Source organism: Alligator mississippiensis, chromosome 6 (assembly GCF_030867095.1).
Source record: "Alligator mississippiensis isolate rAllMis1 chromosome 6, rAllMis1, whole genome shotgun sequence".
NCBI classification, from domain to species: Eukaryota; Metazoa; Chordata; order Crocodylia; family Alligatoridae; genus Alligator; species Alligator mississippiensis.
Window position 1 is genome coordinate 47443528 of NC_081829.1, and position 16234 is coordinate 47459761.

A 16234-nucleotide genomic window follows, 5' to 3' on the forward strand; every position below is an offset into this window, starting at 1 on the left:
TGAATCAGATTTCATGCTTCTGTCAGCTGAGCCCCTGTGCTGACTCTAAACTACTGTTTGCAGATGGCTGCTGGAGCTGGAGCCAGAGGAAAGAAATGAGACAAAGATAAAAAGCACAGTACAGAAGAGGAGCAATTCTACCAGTGGGGCAGCATTTGCTATGTGGATCTAAGTGATGGCTATATTGTGTGCTGCATAAAAAAGCCCTATGTACAAGCATTATGGCTAGGGACTGACATTCAAAAAGCCTGAGCCTAAATTGATTCAATTTTTGCAGGTTGGTCTAACCTGGCTAGGATGAACCAGTTTGCAACTGTGCAGACATCCCCTCTGGACTGAAGAAATGCAGGCACATGCCTGCAGTGGCTCAGGCTAGAAGCTGGGAGGTACTAGAGCAGTCCTCCCTACCCTTCTACAGTGCTGAGCTGAGGGAGGGAGGGCATGGTCAGGCCCCAGCAGGATACTCTGATTAAGGAGGGGTCCCCCGTCTCCTCTCTGCCATTGTTAACACAGCATGCAGTTACACAGCAGGGAGTTACACAGGCAGTTATTAGCATTTATCAGCCATTCAAACAAAACAAGAGACTTCAAGCTCTTCTTAAACAACTTTTTTCAATAAAGGAACAGAGGGACATTACCAGCTACCTGTCTGCCTTTTTCCTGTCTCCTACAGCACAGACCATAGCCAGCATGTGGTATGCTAGCTAATGCTGAGAGGTGTCTATGTAAGGCGGGGGGGAGGACTCCCTGCTTGAGCAGGGAGTGGTGGGAGAGAGCAGGAGGAAGCCAGGCAGGTGCTGCTATACCTGCAGTCTCTGCTGGACCTGCAGCCAGGGAACAGAGGGGAGAGGCTAGCCCTAGCCCATGGGTATAAGGGTAATGAGCACTTTTGGCCAGGGACAGACCTTACACAAACTGGTTTAAGTGATCAGTAACTGGTTTAAACCTGTAATGGAACAGATGTTTAGTGCACATAAACCAGGTTGATAAACTACACTCAACCAGGTTTATCAGACTTAACTGATTTGGCTCAAACCGGTTTATGCATTGTCTATCCCAGACCCTTTCCTGGTTTGAGTTAAATCAGAGACCCTTAGCATCTCTGCATGCTCTCTGGGCTTGGCAGGGCTCTCTGCTCCAGCCCAGCCAAGCTGGCAATGCCCCTCAGCTCCCCAGCCCGAGCAAGGGCAGACAGCAGTAGAAGTCTGGCCAGAGAGGGGTTTAATTCCCCCCTCCCTGTGCCACCACCAGAGGCTGGAGCTAGGTCTGCCTGGCACTCCCCCCTTGCTTCCTGCCCAGAATAGGCAGAAATTGAATACCGTGCACAAAAATTGGTTTAATTTTTCATTACAAAGAAGCTGTTCCCTCCACCGGAGCCTGGTGGGAGGAGGAATAACCCTGTCCCTGCCTGGCCATGCTTTCACTCTGCTGCTACAGCGGGAGGTGGCAGGACCCTTATTGGGGGCAGCAGCCCCTGTCATACTGTGGGGGAGCACAAGCCCCTTCCTGGTGAGGGGCTGTGCTGCAGGGCCAGCAGAGCTGCAGCCAGCTGCGTGTGACAGTGCTCACGTCCTGAGCGGGCCAGAGCCCTGCAAGCCCCCTGCAGCACTGCACAGTGCAGCCCCTGCTAGACAGGGGCTCGCACTCGAACAAGCCATGACAGGCTGCTGCCCATCATGTTTACTCACTGGTTGCTGCTTCAGCTGCTGGGCAAGACTGGGCCTAGCCCCTGCCACTGTTCTGTACTCGGGGCAAGCCCCCTCCCAGCAGGAGGGGGCTTATTCCACCGCTGGCACCAGAGCATGGTTTGCCTGGCCAGTCTCTGGCTGCTGCTGCTCTGTGGTGGGGTCAATGGCTGAATAAGTCCCCTCCAGCCAGGAGGGAGCCGGCCCCAGCACAGAGCAGTGGCGGCTGGACCCCAGCCTGGCAAACCGTGCTCTGGTGTCAATAGTTGAATAAGCCCCCTCCGGCTGGAAGGGGGCTTGCCCCAAGCCCCAGAGCTACCATGGCATTGCCCTGCTCCGGGCAAGCCCTTCCCAGCTGGAGGGAACTTATTCAAGTGCTGGCTGGAAGGGGCTTGCCCCGAGTAGGGAGAAACCATTCACACAGCAATGGGGTTTGCCAGGCTGGGCTCCAGCTGCTACTGCTCTATGCTGGGGCCAGCTCCCTCCTAACCAGAGGGGGCTTATTCATCCACTGGCCCCAGCACAGAGCAGTGGTGGCTGGAGTCCAGTTGGGCAAACCGGTGCCAGCAGCTGAATAAGCCCCTTCCAGCTGGGAGGGGGCTTGCCCCAAGCACAGAACAGCAGTGAGGGCCAGGCCCAGTCCCGCCCAGCAGCTGGAGCAGTGACTGGTGAGTAACCATGAGCAGGTTTTGGATCTGGCACTAAATATGATTGCTATTTATGGCTGGAGCTCCTATTTCTTCCTAATGTCCCACATTTCTGCATCTCTTTAAAAACACACACATCTTTTGCAATGCCTTTTCATCTCTTCAGCATAATCAGAAGCAGGGGAAGGGAAAAGAAACAAAAGTCTGTATCACCTTGAAATTAGACAAGGATCTAATTATAGGAGGAGGTGTCCACATTTAGAGGTCAACTCCTGTGAAGTGCTATATTCTGGTAAGAACTCTGAGACCAGTATGCTTTTCAGTTACAATATTCTTGGAAAATTCAAATGTCTTTATCCATGTTTTGACCAGAGAATAATACAAGGAAAAGAGACAAAGTCAATAAAGCAATTTAGTTATTCATAGATGTTAGGGTCGGAAGGGACCTCAATAGATCATCGAGTCCGACCCCCAGCATTGCAGGAAAGAGTACTGGGTCTAGATGACCCCAGCTAGATGCATATCCAACCTCCTCTTGAAGACCCCAGGGTAGGGGAGAGCACTACCTCCCTTAGGAGCCCATTCCAGACCTTGGCCACTCGAACTGTGAAGAAGTTCTTCCTAATGTCCAATCTAAATCTGCTCTCTGCTAGCTTGTGGCCATTATTTCTTGTAACCTCCGGGGGCGCCGTGGTGAATAAAACCTCACCAATTCCCTTCTGTGCCCCCGTGATGAACTTATAGGCAGCCACAAGGTCGCCTCTCAACCTTCTCTTGCGGAGGCTGAAGAGGTGCAGGTGCCCCAGTCTCTCCTCGTAGGGCTTGGTCTTCAAGCCCTTAACCATACGAGCTGCCCTTCTCTGGACCCTCTCCAGGTTATCGCATCCCTCTTGAAGTGCGGTGCCCAGAATTGCACGCAGTACTCCAACTGCAGTCTGACCAGTGCCCGATAGAGGGGAAGTATCACCTCTTTGGATCTATTCATCATGCATCTGCTGATGCATGATAAAGTGCCATTGGCTTTTCTGATGGCTTCATCACACTGCCGGCTCATGTTCATCTTGGAGTCCACTAGGACTCCAAGATCCCTTTCCACTTCCGTGCCACCCAGCAGATCATTCCCTAGGCTGTAGGTGTGCTGGACATTTTTCCTCCCTAGGTGCAGCACTTTGCATTTCTCCTTGTTGAACTGCGTTCTGTTGTTTTCTGCCCACTTGCCTGTCCAGGTCTGCTTGCAGCTGTTCCCTGCCCTCCGGCGTGTCCACTTCTCCCCATAGCTTTGTGTCATCCGCAAACTTGGACAGAGTACACTTCACTCCCTCGTCCAAGTCGCTGATGAAGACATTAAAGAGTATCAGTCCAAGGACCGAGCCCTGTGGGACCCCACTGCCCACACCCTTCCAGGTCGAAACCGACCCATCCACCACGACTCTCTAGGTGCGACCCTCTAGCCAATTCGCCACCCACCGGACTGTGTAGTCATCCAAGTCACAGCCTCTTAACTTGTTCACCAGTATGGGGTTGGATACCATACTGAAGGCCTTCCTGAAGTCTAAGTATACGACATCCACCCCTCCTCCTGTGTCCAGGCATTTCGTAACCTGGTCATAGAAAGAGACCAGATTAGTCAGGCACGATCTGCCTGCTACGAACCCGTGCTGGTTTCCCCTCAGCATAATTTGTCCTGCCGGGCTCTCGTATATGTGAGCCTTGATCATTTTTTCAAAGACTTTGCCAAGGATGGAGGTGAGACTGACTGGCCTATAGTTGCCCGGGTCCTCCTTCCTCCCCTTCTTGAAAATGGGAACCACATTGGCCCTTTTCCAGGACTTGGCCCGTGCACCACGAGCGTTCAAATATTCCCGCCAGTGGCTGTGCAATGATGTCAGCCAGTGCCTTCAGTACCCTCGGATGGAGCTCATCCGGGCCTGCCAACTTAAAGGCATCCAGTTTTTCCAAGAGACTCTGCACCATCTCAGGGTCTACGCATGGTAGTCTGGTGCCTTGCTGCTGCCTCTCTACAACCCCAGCGAGAGACTTGTCGTGCCCCTCTCTTAGGAACACTGAGGCAAAGAACTTGTTGAGGAGTTCAGCCTTGTCCCCCCTGTCCGTCACCAATTGCTTCTGCCCATTTAGCAGGGCTCCTATTCCTCCCTGGGCCTTTTTTACTCCCTATATATCTAAAGAACAATTTCTTGTTGTCCTTTACTTGGGATGCCATCCTCAGCTCCATGGTAGCTTTGGCCCATCTAACTGCCTCCCTACAAGCGCGAGCAGAGGAGGTATATTCGTCTTTGGTGATCTCTCCCTGTTTCCACTTTTTATGTGCTCCCCTTTTGGCCCTCAGGCTGCCCTGGATTTCTCTGGTCAGCCAAGGAAGCCTCCTGGCCCCTTTCCCTCTTTTTCCTCGCATCGGGATCATCTCCCTTTGTGCCCAAAGGATCCTTTCCTTAAGGCACAGCCACCCTTCTTGGGCTCCCGTCACTTCAAAACTCCTACTCTGCAGTACGTCCTTGACTAATCGCCTGAGTTCATTGAAATCAGCTTTCCTAAAGTGTAGCACTTTCACCCTCCTAGTTACCTTACCCACTCGACGTCTTATGAAGAATTCTGTTATTAGGTGATCACTGTCCCCAAGATGGCTACTGATCTGTAGGTCCCCTACCATGTCATCCCCCGTTGCCAATACCAGATCCAGTAAGGCATTCCCTCTAGTGGGACCGTGTACCTCCTGTGTCAGGTGGAGGTCCTGTACACAGGTTAGAAACCTGCGTGAACGATGGGACTTTGCCGTCTGCGTCTCCCAGCAGATGTCTGGGTAGTTTAGGTCCCCCATGACTACCGAGCTTTTATGGTCTCCGAGAGCTGCCTCAGGAGCCCCAAATCTAGTTCTTCCCCTTGGTGTGGGGGTCTGTAGCAGACCCCTACCACCAAATCCCTTTCTCCTTGCCCCCCATGTAACCTAACCCACAATCCTTCTACTTCATCCTTCAATTCCGTCTTGATGAGGGTCGATGTATATTGCTCATTGACATAGAGCGCAACCCCTCCCCCTTTCTTCCCCACCCTGTCCTTTCTGTACAGCCTTTCTAACATTAACCATAGAATCATTCAGTGAACACTTTTTCCAGAAAATTCAATTTTTCCTTAGTCCAGGGAAGACCAAATGTCATTCCTTTGAGCTAATGTGAGGACCGTTATTGCCTTATAAAGCACTGAATCAGTAATCAATATGAACTACAATTAAAAAATGTCACACATGTAGTCCTCTGCATAGCAGATACTTCACTGTGGAGCAATCCACAGTGCTTCCATTGGCTATTATCAACATGGAGTTATAGGACAGAATCACTATATGGTGATTCTGCACCCTGAGCCCCTGCCCCACTCCCTCCCTCACCATGGGGGGCCTCGACCTGCCCCTCCTCTCCCCCATAGAGTTACTTTAGCAGCTAGTGTGGGCACACATGCATATGGTGCCCCCTGCATCCAGCTCCTGGCAGCCCCAAGCATCCCCTTGAAGGCTGGAATGCTGCTAGCCTGCAAGGGAAACTCAGATCCCTGAACGATACTATGAATCTGGGACAAATGCTGTCCTGGAGTCATCCAGGACTGGGACTTGAGGTTTCCATTCCAGGACCGTCCTGCCTAATTAGGAATGGGTGGTCACCTGAGGGGGAGGTGAAAACTTTTTCCTCTGCTTTTTTTTCCTCCCTTTTCAACTTTTGCAGCAACATAAAAGAACCCTGAATATGGTCAAGGGCACAAGCTTGCTGATATAAAAGTTATACAGTGCAACTTATGCTTCCTGCTACAATAAGCCCTTGAGCCAGGAGGCACAAACAAAGGGGTTGTGCTGAGAACAGGAAGGAGCCAGGCCACTTGCACTCTTCGGCAGTAGGAACAGGCTGATATGATCTGACAATGCCACAGGACTACCGGAGCCTAAGCCAGCTGAGGCTCTGTCCCCAGACACTTCCAGGGATTAACCAAAATCTCGATTACAGCAAATATTCCGCCATGCAAATCTCCCCATTCCATATTAAACTTACATGCAGTAGGATTTCATAGACTGATTAACAATTATTGTTTCTAATTCAGTTGTTGCCAAATTGCTTCCTTAGAGCTAAAAGTCTTATAAACCTATTTTTGTTCTCATATTTGCACCAAGTAGTGCTAGAAAACCCACAAGTCTGCAAGGATCAACATGAAAAACAGACATCATATATATATTTTCTAATAAGAAGGCAGGTAGGATTTTAATCATGTTCACCTAGTTAATCTAATAAATTACATATGGGGACCTTCTGAAGCTTACTAGTTCACAAAAAATCCCATTGGCATTGTTGGCATCATTGGTGTAGCAAAAAACCCCCAAAAGCACTTAAGAATGGGCGGCAAAGTCCAGCTCTATAATTTAAACTCCAAACTATACTATTGCTTTTAAGCAATGACTTCCTGTTTCTTTCCATAATATACAGCAGATGCACTCTGAAAGGAGATGAAGACTTCTTTCATTATTTACATTGCTTTACTTACTTCCTGGTTCAAGGTAAATCAGAGTCCCACAGCATCCCAGCATTTTGCAGCCCTGGGCTGGGCTGGGCTGTCTGCTCCAAAGAGCAGGGCTGGCCCCATCCCTCTGCTCGCTAGCTGGAGCAGTGAGGGCTGGCTGACAAGAGGGTGGCAGGGAAGGGTAAGCCTGGCTGGGGATACAGCCCACTCTGCAAGGTGGGGGGGCGGGGGGGCTGCCCCTGCAGGCAAACCTTGGCTGGGGTCTGGGGCAAGGGAGGGGGGTTAAACACCCCTTCCCCCCTAAAACTTACTGCTGGCTGCAACTGTGGACTACAAATCCCAGAGGCACCTGGAAGCAGTAAAAGGAAGTGATGAGCAACCCTGCAGATTCCTGTTGCTGTGATTTTGGACTGCAAATCCCAGAGACCTTGGGGGCTGCAGGAAGAGGAAGCAAACACACAGCCCATATTGACTACATGCCAGAGAGCTGTGCTCTAGTGCAGAGGTTCCCAACCCTCAGGCCATGGCCTTGTACCACACTGCAAAGGGTTTGCTGAGGGCAGGAGGGTTGGCTGCCAGACCGCAAGTCTGGAAGTGATTGGCATACTGCAGCCAACCTTTTTTATACTGAGTATAAAAGGTTCACAGTATGCCAGTCACTTCCAGTCTGCAGTATGCTGGTTTGCAGTTTGCTGGTCCGTGGTCACTTCTGGTCTGCGGTTTGCTGGTCCACGGTCTAAAAAGTTTGGGAACCACTGCTATGTGCCCCCTAGCTTTTGGCTTGAGCCACTGCAGGTATGTGGCTGCATTTCCTGAATCAAAGGTAAATAGCTGTTCACTTCTATTTCAATTTAATCTCTGCAGTTTAAACTAACCTGCAAAGACTGAATCAATTCAGCCTTGGAGTTTTTGACTATCTGTACTTAGCCTTACTGTCTTTTTTCCATTCTGACATTATTTCCTGATTCCCAATTCAGAGTTATAATTCAAAGTAAACTGGGGAATTAAAAATTTCAAACATGAGCCATACAGTCCTTAAAAACCTGAGAACAACTTGATAGCAATGCTTATATACATGAAGCCCTTTACTGGAGATAATTATCGATTGTTATTCATGCTCTATCCATAAACAAGAAAGCAACAATGCTGGAAATAGAAGAAACATTCAGCTGTGTCTGACTTCAGATTACAATTACTGCTTTCCTGGTGACAGGTGAACTTGTTAGAGGTTTTGGTTGAAGGGAACAAATTGTTTCTGTAAAGATGACATAACAGATACATTTTTTACTCCCATTGGGCTCTACCAAACTATCACTTGTGTACTGCCTATCTTGATTTTTCAAGAAGGGAACATGACTATTATACTAAAGAACTATATACGTTAGTTAAAAATGCCATTTGCACTTTACAAAAGGGCATGTACCTTAGAGAGAAAAATACTTGTGGATTACACGTGGCATAAAGGAAGCAGAACTGATCAAACTAAATAATACATTCCCCTTTACCATAACATAAAAATATTAACAACAATTCAAAAATGTAGATTTGAGGTACTAGTAATAATTATTTTGCTGAATAACTGTTCAATCAATATAGCATCAGCGATATATCAGTAAAACAGAATCTGTCCTAATCACAGTTGTATTACAGTTTACTAGAGCTATGTGAAGCTTCAGTTGCTGATTTGATTTGGTGGAGATTCAGCCTGATTCGGCGGCCGAATCTCTGAATCTGAATTGAATCAGGAGATCCTTTAATCTCTCTGAATTGAATCGGAACCCTCTAAATTGATTCAGAGAGATTCAATGATTTAGACATAGACACAGATTTAAATGTTTTTTCTACATACCTCAAGGTATCAGGCAGATGCTTGGGCAGATGGAGCATCCCATGGAAGTGCAGGGGGGTTCCCACTGTGCCTGGTGGTGGACCAGGAAGTGGACTAGAAGCACTTCTGGTCCATGTCCAGGTCCGCCACAGAGCACCCCTCCCCCTGCAACCCTCAGCTGGTGTCTCCTGGGTCTGGGGGGGAGGGGGGGCACCTGGGGTCCCCCTGCAGCCGATCGCCAAGATGGGGGAGTGTGGGGGTTGTCCCCTGCACGCTTGGCAGCAGACCCAGAAGTGGACTGGAAGCACTTCTGGTCTACTTCCAGGTCCACTGTTGAGCACGCAGGGGAGCTCCCCATGCTCCTGTGGGACGCTCCATCCACCCCACCATCTCAGCATTCACAAGCCATGCCTGGTATCTTGAGGTATTTAGAAAAAACATTTAAAGCTGTGTCTATGGCTGAATCGCTGATTCTCTGAGTCAGCACTGAATCTTCAGATTCAGCTGAATCAAATCAGGACAGTGATCCAAATCAATGAATCAAATCACTGTCCCCTGACTGGGGCTGAATCTGAATCAAATACACAGCCCTACAGTTTACCATAAAATCTTATGAATAAATCTTATGAGAAATTGAGTATTAAGAATCATGTTTCAAATACAGAATTCTTTGACTTGGCATGTTTTTGAACATATGTAATGTGAAATCATTTGGGCATATTCAGAAAAATAGGAAAGGATATTTTTTATTTTACCACCATTATAATTAACAAATGTATGATGTTACAACATCTGTGAATATGTTCCACTGATATGTTGTTGTAATAACATCAAACAAGGCCCAATCCAAACCCCAGTGAAAACAAAGCAAGGACTCTCATTAACTTAATCAGATTTCAGATCAGGTCCCTGTTCATTAAGGAGACATTTTCCAAAGCACTTACAGGATTTTAGATCACAAGTTCCATCAAAAGTCAGTGGGTTTTAGCCTCATAATTCCCACTCTCAAATGTTGCTGGATATTCATAACTAAAAATTTATCAAATCAAAAGAAAGATAAAGCAAAATATTTCATACCACATGCATCTTACGTGCAGTTAGTTATACTGTGATCCATATTAGACACACTTGAACAGTGGTCATCAACCCCAAAGAGTTTTATTACAGTTAGCTGTATTTTCATACAATTATATCTCACACTACAAATTCACTACATATTTATGATGCCATGCAGAATACAATGACACTAAAAGACATACAGGGAATGTTTACATGTGCATTTACTGTGCAGTAACTTACTGTAAGTGGTTTTTAGTGTCTAATTGCCACTGCAGCACAGTAATGCTGTACGTGTAGCAATTTAGGAGTAAAGTTACTCCCAAGTGAGTCCACACAAACAGGGTTAGTGCACAGTAAAGCGTCTACATGTGTCTTGCTGCACAGTAAGTACGCAGGAGTAAATTTGCTACCTGCAAATTTTTTTATGCAAGTAGCACATTTATTCCCGAGTCAGCATAAGTCACCATAGTTACTGCACAGTACAGGGGTGCGCACATGTAGATATGTGCCCATACTGCACAGTAATTTTCAGTTACCTAAATTACTGCTCAGTAATGGTGCATGGGTAGATGCTTCCTACCAGAAGGCAAACATAAACCTGGAGAGTAAGCAAAGAAAGATTGCCTAACAGTTTAGTTATAAATGCATAACAATAATGGAAAGCACACTACTGGAGGGAGTTTAATATATCTAGCAGTGAGATTATTAACACACAAATTCAGGGCCAAGTCCATGCTAATGGTATAGCTGGAACTAAAACCCCAGGATACCTTCAGAATCAAACGCCGACGATAAACTCTTGTTGTGATTCTCTGTTCTTCATCTGAGCTTGACTCACTCTGAACCTCAATGTCACTGTCACTAAATTCCTGATAAATGCAGTTTTAGTATATTTTAAATAGCACATTTAAAAGACAAAACATTCTCAGCAGGAACACAGAAAGAAAAATAAAGTTATAACGTATATTAATTTATCCTGTATGTAACATATAGGCGGTACCTACAATTCTGACCTTTAGTTTACTGTGAGGTCTCCTCTGCTCTTTGCTACCCATGAAATATCTTAAAAGCTTAAATATCTTAAAAGATTTTTTCACAATAGACAATAGATGAATAAAATCAGTACCCAACATTTATCTTCCCAGGTAAATCTCACACGTCCTCCTGATAATTATACCATTTCCAAATCTAGATGAAAGAAAAACAAACTGCATGCTGACAACACTGCTTGTAATATTTTGCCTCCAATTTAGCTGTGTAAATATAATTTATGCTAAACATCTAGCATTCTGTTAGAGATTTTTCCTCCTTTTCCTGCTTGAAGAAGCAAACAGCTCATAGTTTTTGAATTTTAGATTAATTCCAATGTCCATGGCTGTCTTGCCAAAGATTTTTGTGAGCACTGAGTCAGGGCCCTCTATAGGAACCAGAATCTCAAGAACTGGACAGGGTGGAATGAAATTTGTTGATTTGTGAGTTATCATTTGAATTACCTCCTGAATACTCAGGATCAAACAGTGAATTAAGAATGAAAAAGTGGTCAAAATCCACAAAGGAGTTAACACAGTCCATTGCTTCTTTGTAGAATTATATTGAGTAAATGACTTTTCTATTCAGTATTTAATAGCTTTTAAATTGCAACTAATAATTTTAGGGTTAATTGAAAACACTTTGTGTGCTTACAGAAAAGTAATGAAGTAATGCAGAAATATAAAAATTATTACATCCATACTGTAAATTAAATCTTCAGCCACTAACAGAAAACTGAGTGTGTATACACATGCATCTAATCGTGTTTGCACTTTAACCAATCTAACACTTTCTCTGCCTGCAAAAACCATTTCTGGTTTTGGGCTTAGCAAAATTACTGAAGCATGCACAGGGGTGTCTGGGCCAGTGAAATTACACACAGAGTGCAGGAGTGTAAATGACCCCTGTTCTGAAAATCTGGACCTGTAATGGCCAGTTTTTTTCTGAATGTAGAAATAAACCAAATATCCAAGCAAATACTGATTAACATTCTGAAACAGCAATATTATTTACTAATAAACTTCGTTCCTTTTTGTGAATCCGGCTCCATGCATTCAACAAGAAATATTTGTAAAATGATCTGTATCAAGGTTGGCACACAGGTCACACAACCTGCAGTCCCTGGGCTCCCACTTGGCTGCTGCTGTCCCTATTACTCTGGTTATAACTGCAGCTGGGGTCTCAGGGTTCACACTTCCTCCCCTGGCTTCTGCTGCATGCCCCTGCTCCAGGGGATGAGGCAGCATGATGTGACACAACCTGAAGTGCTAGGGGAGCTGCCAGCTTAGGGTGTCCATGCAGTGTGGTGCCAAAGAGAAACCAAGGTGGGACTGAAGATAAGACATGTCATGAAGAAGCACCTGCCCATGTGTATGCAATGTGGTGGGAGGTGGGGGAAGCATCCACCCACATGTATGTGCTGAGTATGCAGGGGCCACAGGCCCTGCATGCTACTAGTGCTGCTCCCACAACATCCAGCCCTTGCTGGTTCCACTTGAAACTGGACAGCCCTGATCTATATAATAAAAAAGCCCCATAAAAGAGACTAAAAAAATATTCAAAGGTAAAGGAATACAGCCAGAGCTGTCTCTAATTAAAGAGCCTCTCTAATTAAAGAGCCCATGGCATCTTGTGTATTTAGCATCCCATAAATCAAAACACTGGGGATAACTAAAATCAAATGAGCTTTAGTTAAAGCAGCTTTAGTTTGTAGCCAGCCCGGGCTCTGGGCAGCTGCAGCAAGCAGTGGGCTGGCTACAAACAGCTGTACCGGGATCATCACCTCCATGCCGGGAGCGGGGGAGAGACCAGGGCTGCGCTGCTTCAGGCCTTTTCCTCATTGCCCACTCTGAGGCACGCCTGCACGCGCTGCTGCGGAGCTGATACCAGAGCCTGGCACAGCTGTTTAGAGCCTCCCGGCTGCAGCCAGCCCTGGCTCTGGGGAGCTACTGCCAGCCGGGAGCCCGGGCTGCTCCCAGCAGTTAGCTGGGATGCTGCAAGCCCTGCTGAGAGCAGCCTGGGCTCTGGCGCTGGCAGCAGCTATCCAGAGCTGGGGCTGGCTGTGGCGTGCCAAGCAAAATGACCTCGCATGCCACACGGCACGCGAGCCAGGGGTTGCCAACCCCTCTCCTAATATCTAACCTAAACCTCCCTTGCTGCAACTTGAGACCATTGCTCCTTGTGTCACCACTGAAAATAGTCTAGCTCCATTCCCTTTCGAACCACCCTTCAGGTAGTTAAACGCTTTTATCAAATCCCCTCTGTCTTCTCTTCTCCAAACTAAATAAACCCAGCTCCTTCAGCCTCTCCTAAGAAGTCACGTGCCCCAGCCCCTGCACCATTTTTGTTGTTCTCTACTGTATTCTTTCTGACTTGTCCACATCCTTTCTATAATGAGGGCCCCAACACTGGACACAGTACTCCAGATGTGGCCTCACCAGTGCTGAATAGAGGGGAATAATCAATTCCCTTGACCTACTGGCAACACACCTACTAATGCAGCCCAGTATGCTGTTAGCCTTCTTGGCAACAAGGGCACATTGTTGACTCATATCTAGTTTATTGCCCACTGTAACCTCCAGGTTCTTTTCTGCAGAGCTGCTGCTTAGCCAGGTGGTCCCAAGCCTGTAACAGTGTATGGGATTCTTGCGTCCTAAGTACAGGACTTTGCCTTTGTCCTTGTTGAGACTCATAATAATTGCTTTGGTCCGGTCCTCCAATTTGTTTAGGTCACTCTGAATCTTAGCCCTACCCTCCAATGTATCTACTACACCCCCCCCACCCCCCAAGCTTGGTGTCATCCTTGAACTTGCTGAGGTTGCAATTCATCCCATCTTCCAGATTGTTAATGAACAAAAACCAGCCCCAGGACTGACCCATGGGGCACTCCACTTGATACTGGCTGCCAGCTAGACATTGAGCCATTGTTGACCACCTGTTGAGCCCAAAAATCTAGCCAGCTTTCTATCCACCTTACAGTCCCTTCATCCAACCTTTACTTCCTCAGCTTGCTTGCAATAATGCTGTGGGACACAGTATCTAAAACCTTGCAAAAGTCAAGGTACCACTTTCCTCGTATTCACGGAGCCAGTTATCTCATCATAGAAAGCAATCAGGTTGGTCAGGTATGATTTACCCTTGGTGAATGGCATTGTCTGAGGGCTTGAAGTGTCCTTTTTCAGTCAAGCTGGAATCTTGCCATTTGGGCAAGACACTGTTACAGAACTCTAACAGGGAGTATGGTGTAGCCATTCTTTGCCTTTTTATTTAAAATAGGAAAATTATTTGAATCTGTGGTTTGAGAAAGAAGTATCCCTAGTGTCTGTTCTTAGAAGATGGAACAGGCTGGGAGCTGACTGAGCATTGCCATGCCTAGGCATCTCAGCCATGTTCCAGAGGGCTCTCTAAAGACTTTGTCAACAGGAAGGGTGGGTGTTAATGGAAATGTGATAAGTGTATGTGATGTGTCCACCTGTTCACTGACCTCTACTATACAAGCCAATAAATAGCCACACTACATCCATGAATACTCTGTAACAAAATCTGAAATAACTTAAAGATGAACAACTGAATCCCATTATTGTGTAGCCTTTTCTCAATGGCCCTTTTTATTCTCAATGTCAAGTCACATTTTTACATGATAATTGTCTGCCATCATTTTTCCACCTATATTTTACACTCAGATGAGTGTCTTTTTTCTGTTATTTCTGATGCATTGTAGCTGAAATCCTTTCCATCTTCTCAGGTATCTCGCTATGCATGAGACTAAGCAATGAACTACTAATTAATAGTGATTCAGATCAAAGAAGAAAGAATACAAGCAACTCTTATCTTCACTGTTGTATAAAAAGTATGGACATAAATTAATTCCAGAAGAGACCTGGAAGCTTTGTAAGAAACCAAATATTTATTTTCCTGGAAATGGGGGAAGAGAGATTCTTTGCCCCACTCTGCTTGTTTTGATGGCACAAAAACAGTGGAACCTACCTGCACTTGGCAATGGGCACAGATCCAGTGAAGCTGGCTAATTCAGCATCCTTGTCACAGCTACTAGTACACCAGCTACTAGTATATCACAGTGGGATGGAGGTATGGGGAGCCTTAGGACTAGGCAGGCAGAAGATTAGGAAGTCAAAATTTGGCTCCTTGTTGCCCCCAACACTATTTTACCCTTTGCTCCAATATGTCACGGCTTGAGGATTCAACTTTCCACTACTACTTTCCACTATTTTATTTTAGTAAAGGAATGATATAGAACAGATGAAAGGAGAAAAATTAGTAACTATTATACCTTTCATTATAAGGCTTTATGGCAACTAATCTGTATTTAATTAGAGGGGTATTTATTTCAGAACATACTATACCTTTTGTTCAGACATTACTGCTCCCTCCTCTTCCTGAATGTTTGGTCTCATCTTGCCATCTTCAGATGTAGTCCAGCTCATCTTCATGCCTACAGGCATGGATATTTTAGGTTCTTCTACTGCTAGTTTGCTGGCCTCTTCCAAAGATTTCTGTTGGGTTGTGGATGGTAATGTTTGCTTTTCTACACAAACAGAACTTTGGGGTTTTGGTTTCAGAGTTTCTTTGTTGCTCTGTTTTCCCACACCATTTACAGACTCTTGAACATATGATTTAGTCTTTGCATTTGTTGTTGATTCTGTGTGGCTTCCATTTGCTTCAAGCTTCCCAGCTTCTCCTTTAAGGTATGAGGGAACAGAATCCCTTTTTTGGTCCAGGCTACAAAAGATAAATAATAGACCATTAAACAATGTTTAAACCACTCTCAGAAAGGCTAAACAATATGTAAGTTACAAAAATGCATATATTAATGAGTTTGTACCTTTTACAAACAGGAAAATTAACATGTAAATACAGTTTGTGTCAGTATTAGTTACTTAATATTCCTGTACTTGGTACTAGGGCACTCTTTAAATATTGGAGGCACACTGGCAACCCTCCAGTCCTCTGGCACCAAGGCTATTTTTAGTGATAGGTTGCATACTACAGTTAGGAGTTTAGCAATTTCCAATCTGAGCTCCTTCACGAACCTAGGGTGAATGCCATGAGGTCCTGGTGATTTGCTATTGTTTAGTTTATCAATTTCCTCTACAACCTCAGCTACTGAAACTTCAATTCGGGTAGCTCCCTAGACTTGTTCCTAGGGAGGAATGGATCTGGTGAGGAAATCTCTATAACATCTTTTACAGTGAAGAGAGAAGCAAAGAATGCATTTAGTTTCTCGGAAATGGCTCCATCATCCTCTAGCGTTCTTTTGACACCATGACCATGCAAAGGCCAACTGAATCCATGGTGGTCTTCAGCTCCTAATGTACTTAAAAATATATTTATTGTCACCTTTTTGGTCTCTCACAAGTTTCTCCTCAAAGTCATTTTTAGTTTGCCTTATTACAGTTTACCAGAGTTTGTGTTCTTTTTTATTTTACTCATTAGGATTTGACTGTCACCTT

The 16234-nt window shown here is 45.7% G+C and overlaps 1 protein-coding gene across 8 annotated transcripts in view; it reads right to left on the reverse strand.

Moving 5' to 3' along the window:
* Positions 1-16234, reverse strand: part of ANK3 (ankyrin 3) — a 731099-nt gene that overhangs the window by 11904 nt on the left and 702961 nt on the right. For all 8 annotated transcript variants that reach the window (XM_059729850.1, XM_059729852.1, XM_059729851.1 and 5 more), the window contains one exon: positions 15128-15503. In XM_059729850.1, the coding sequence (XP_059585833.1) occupies positions 15128-15503 (376 nt within the window). The remainder of the gene's footprint in view (positions 1-15127; positions 15504-16234) is intronic.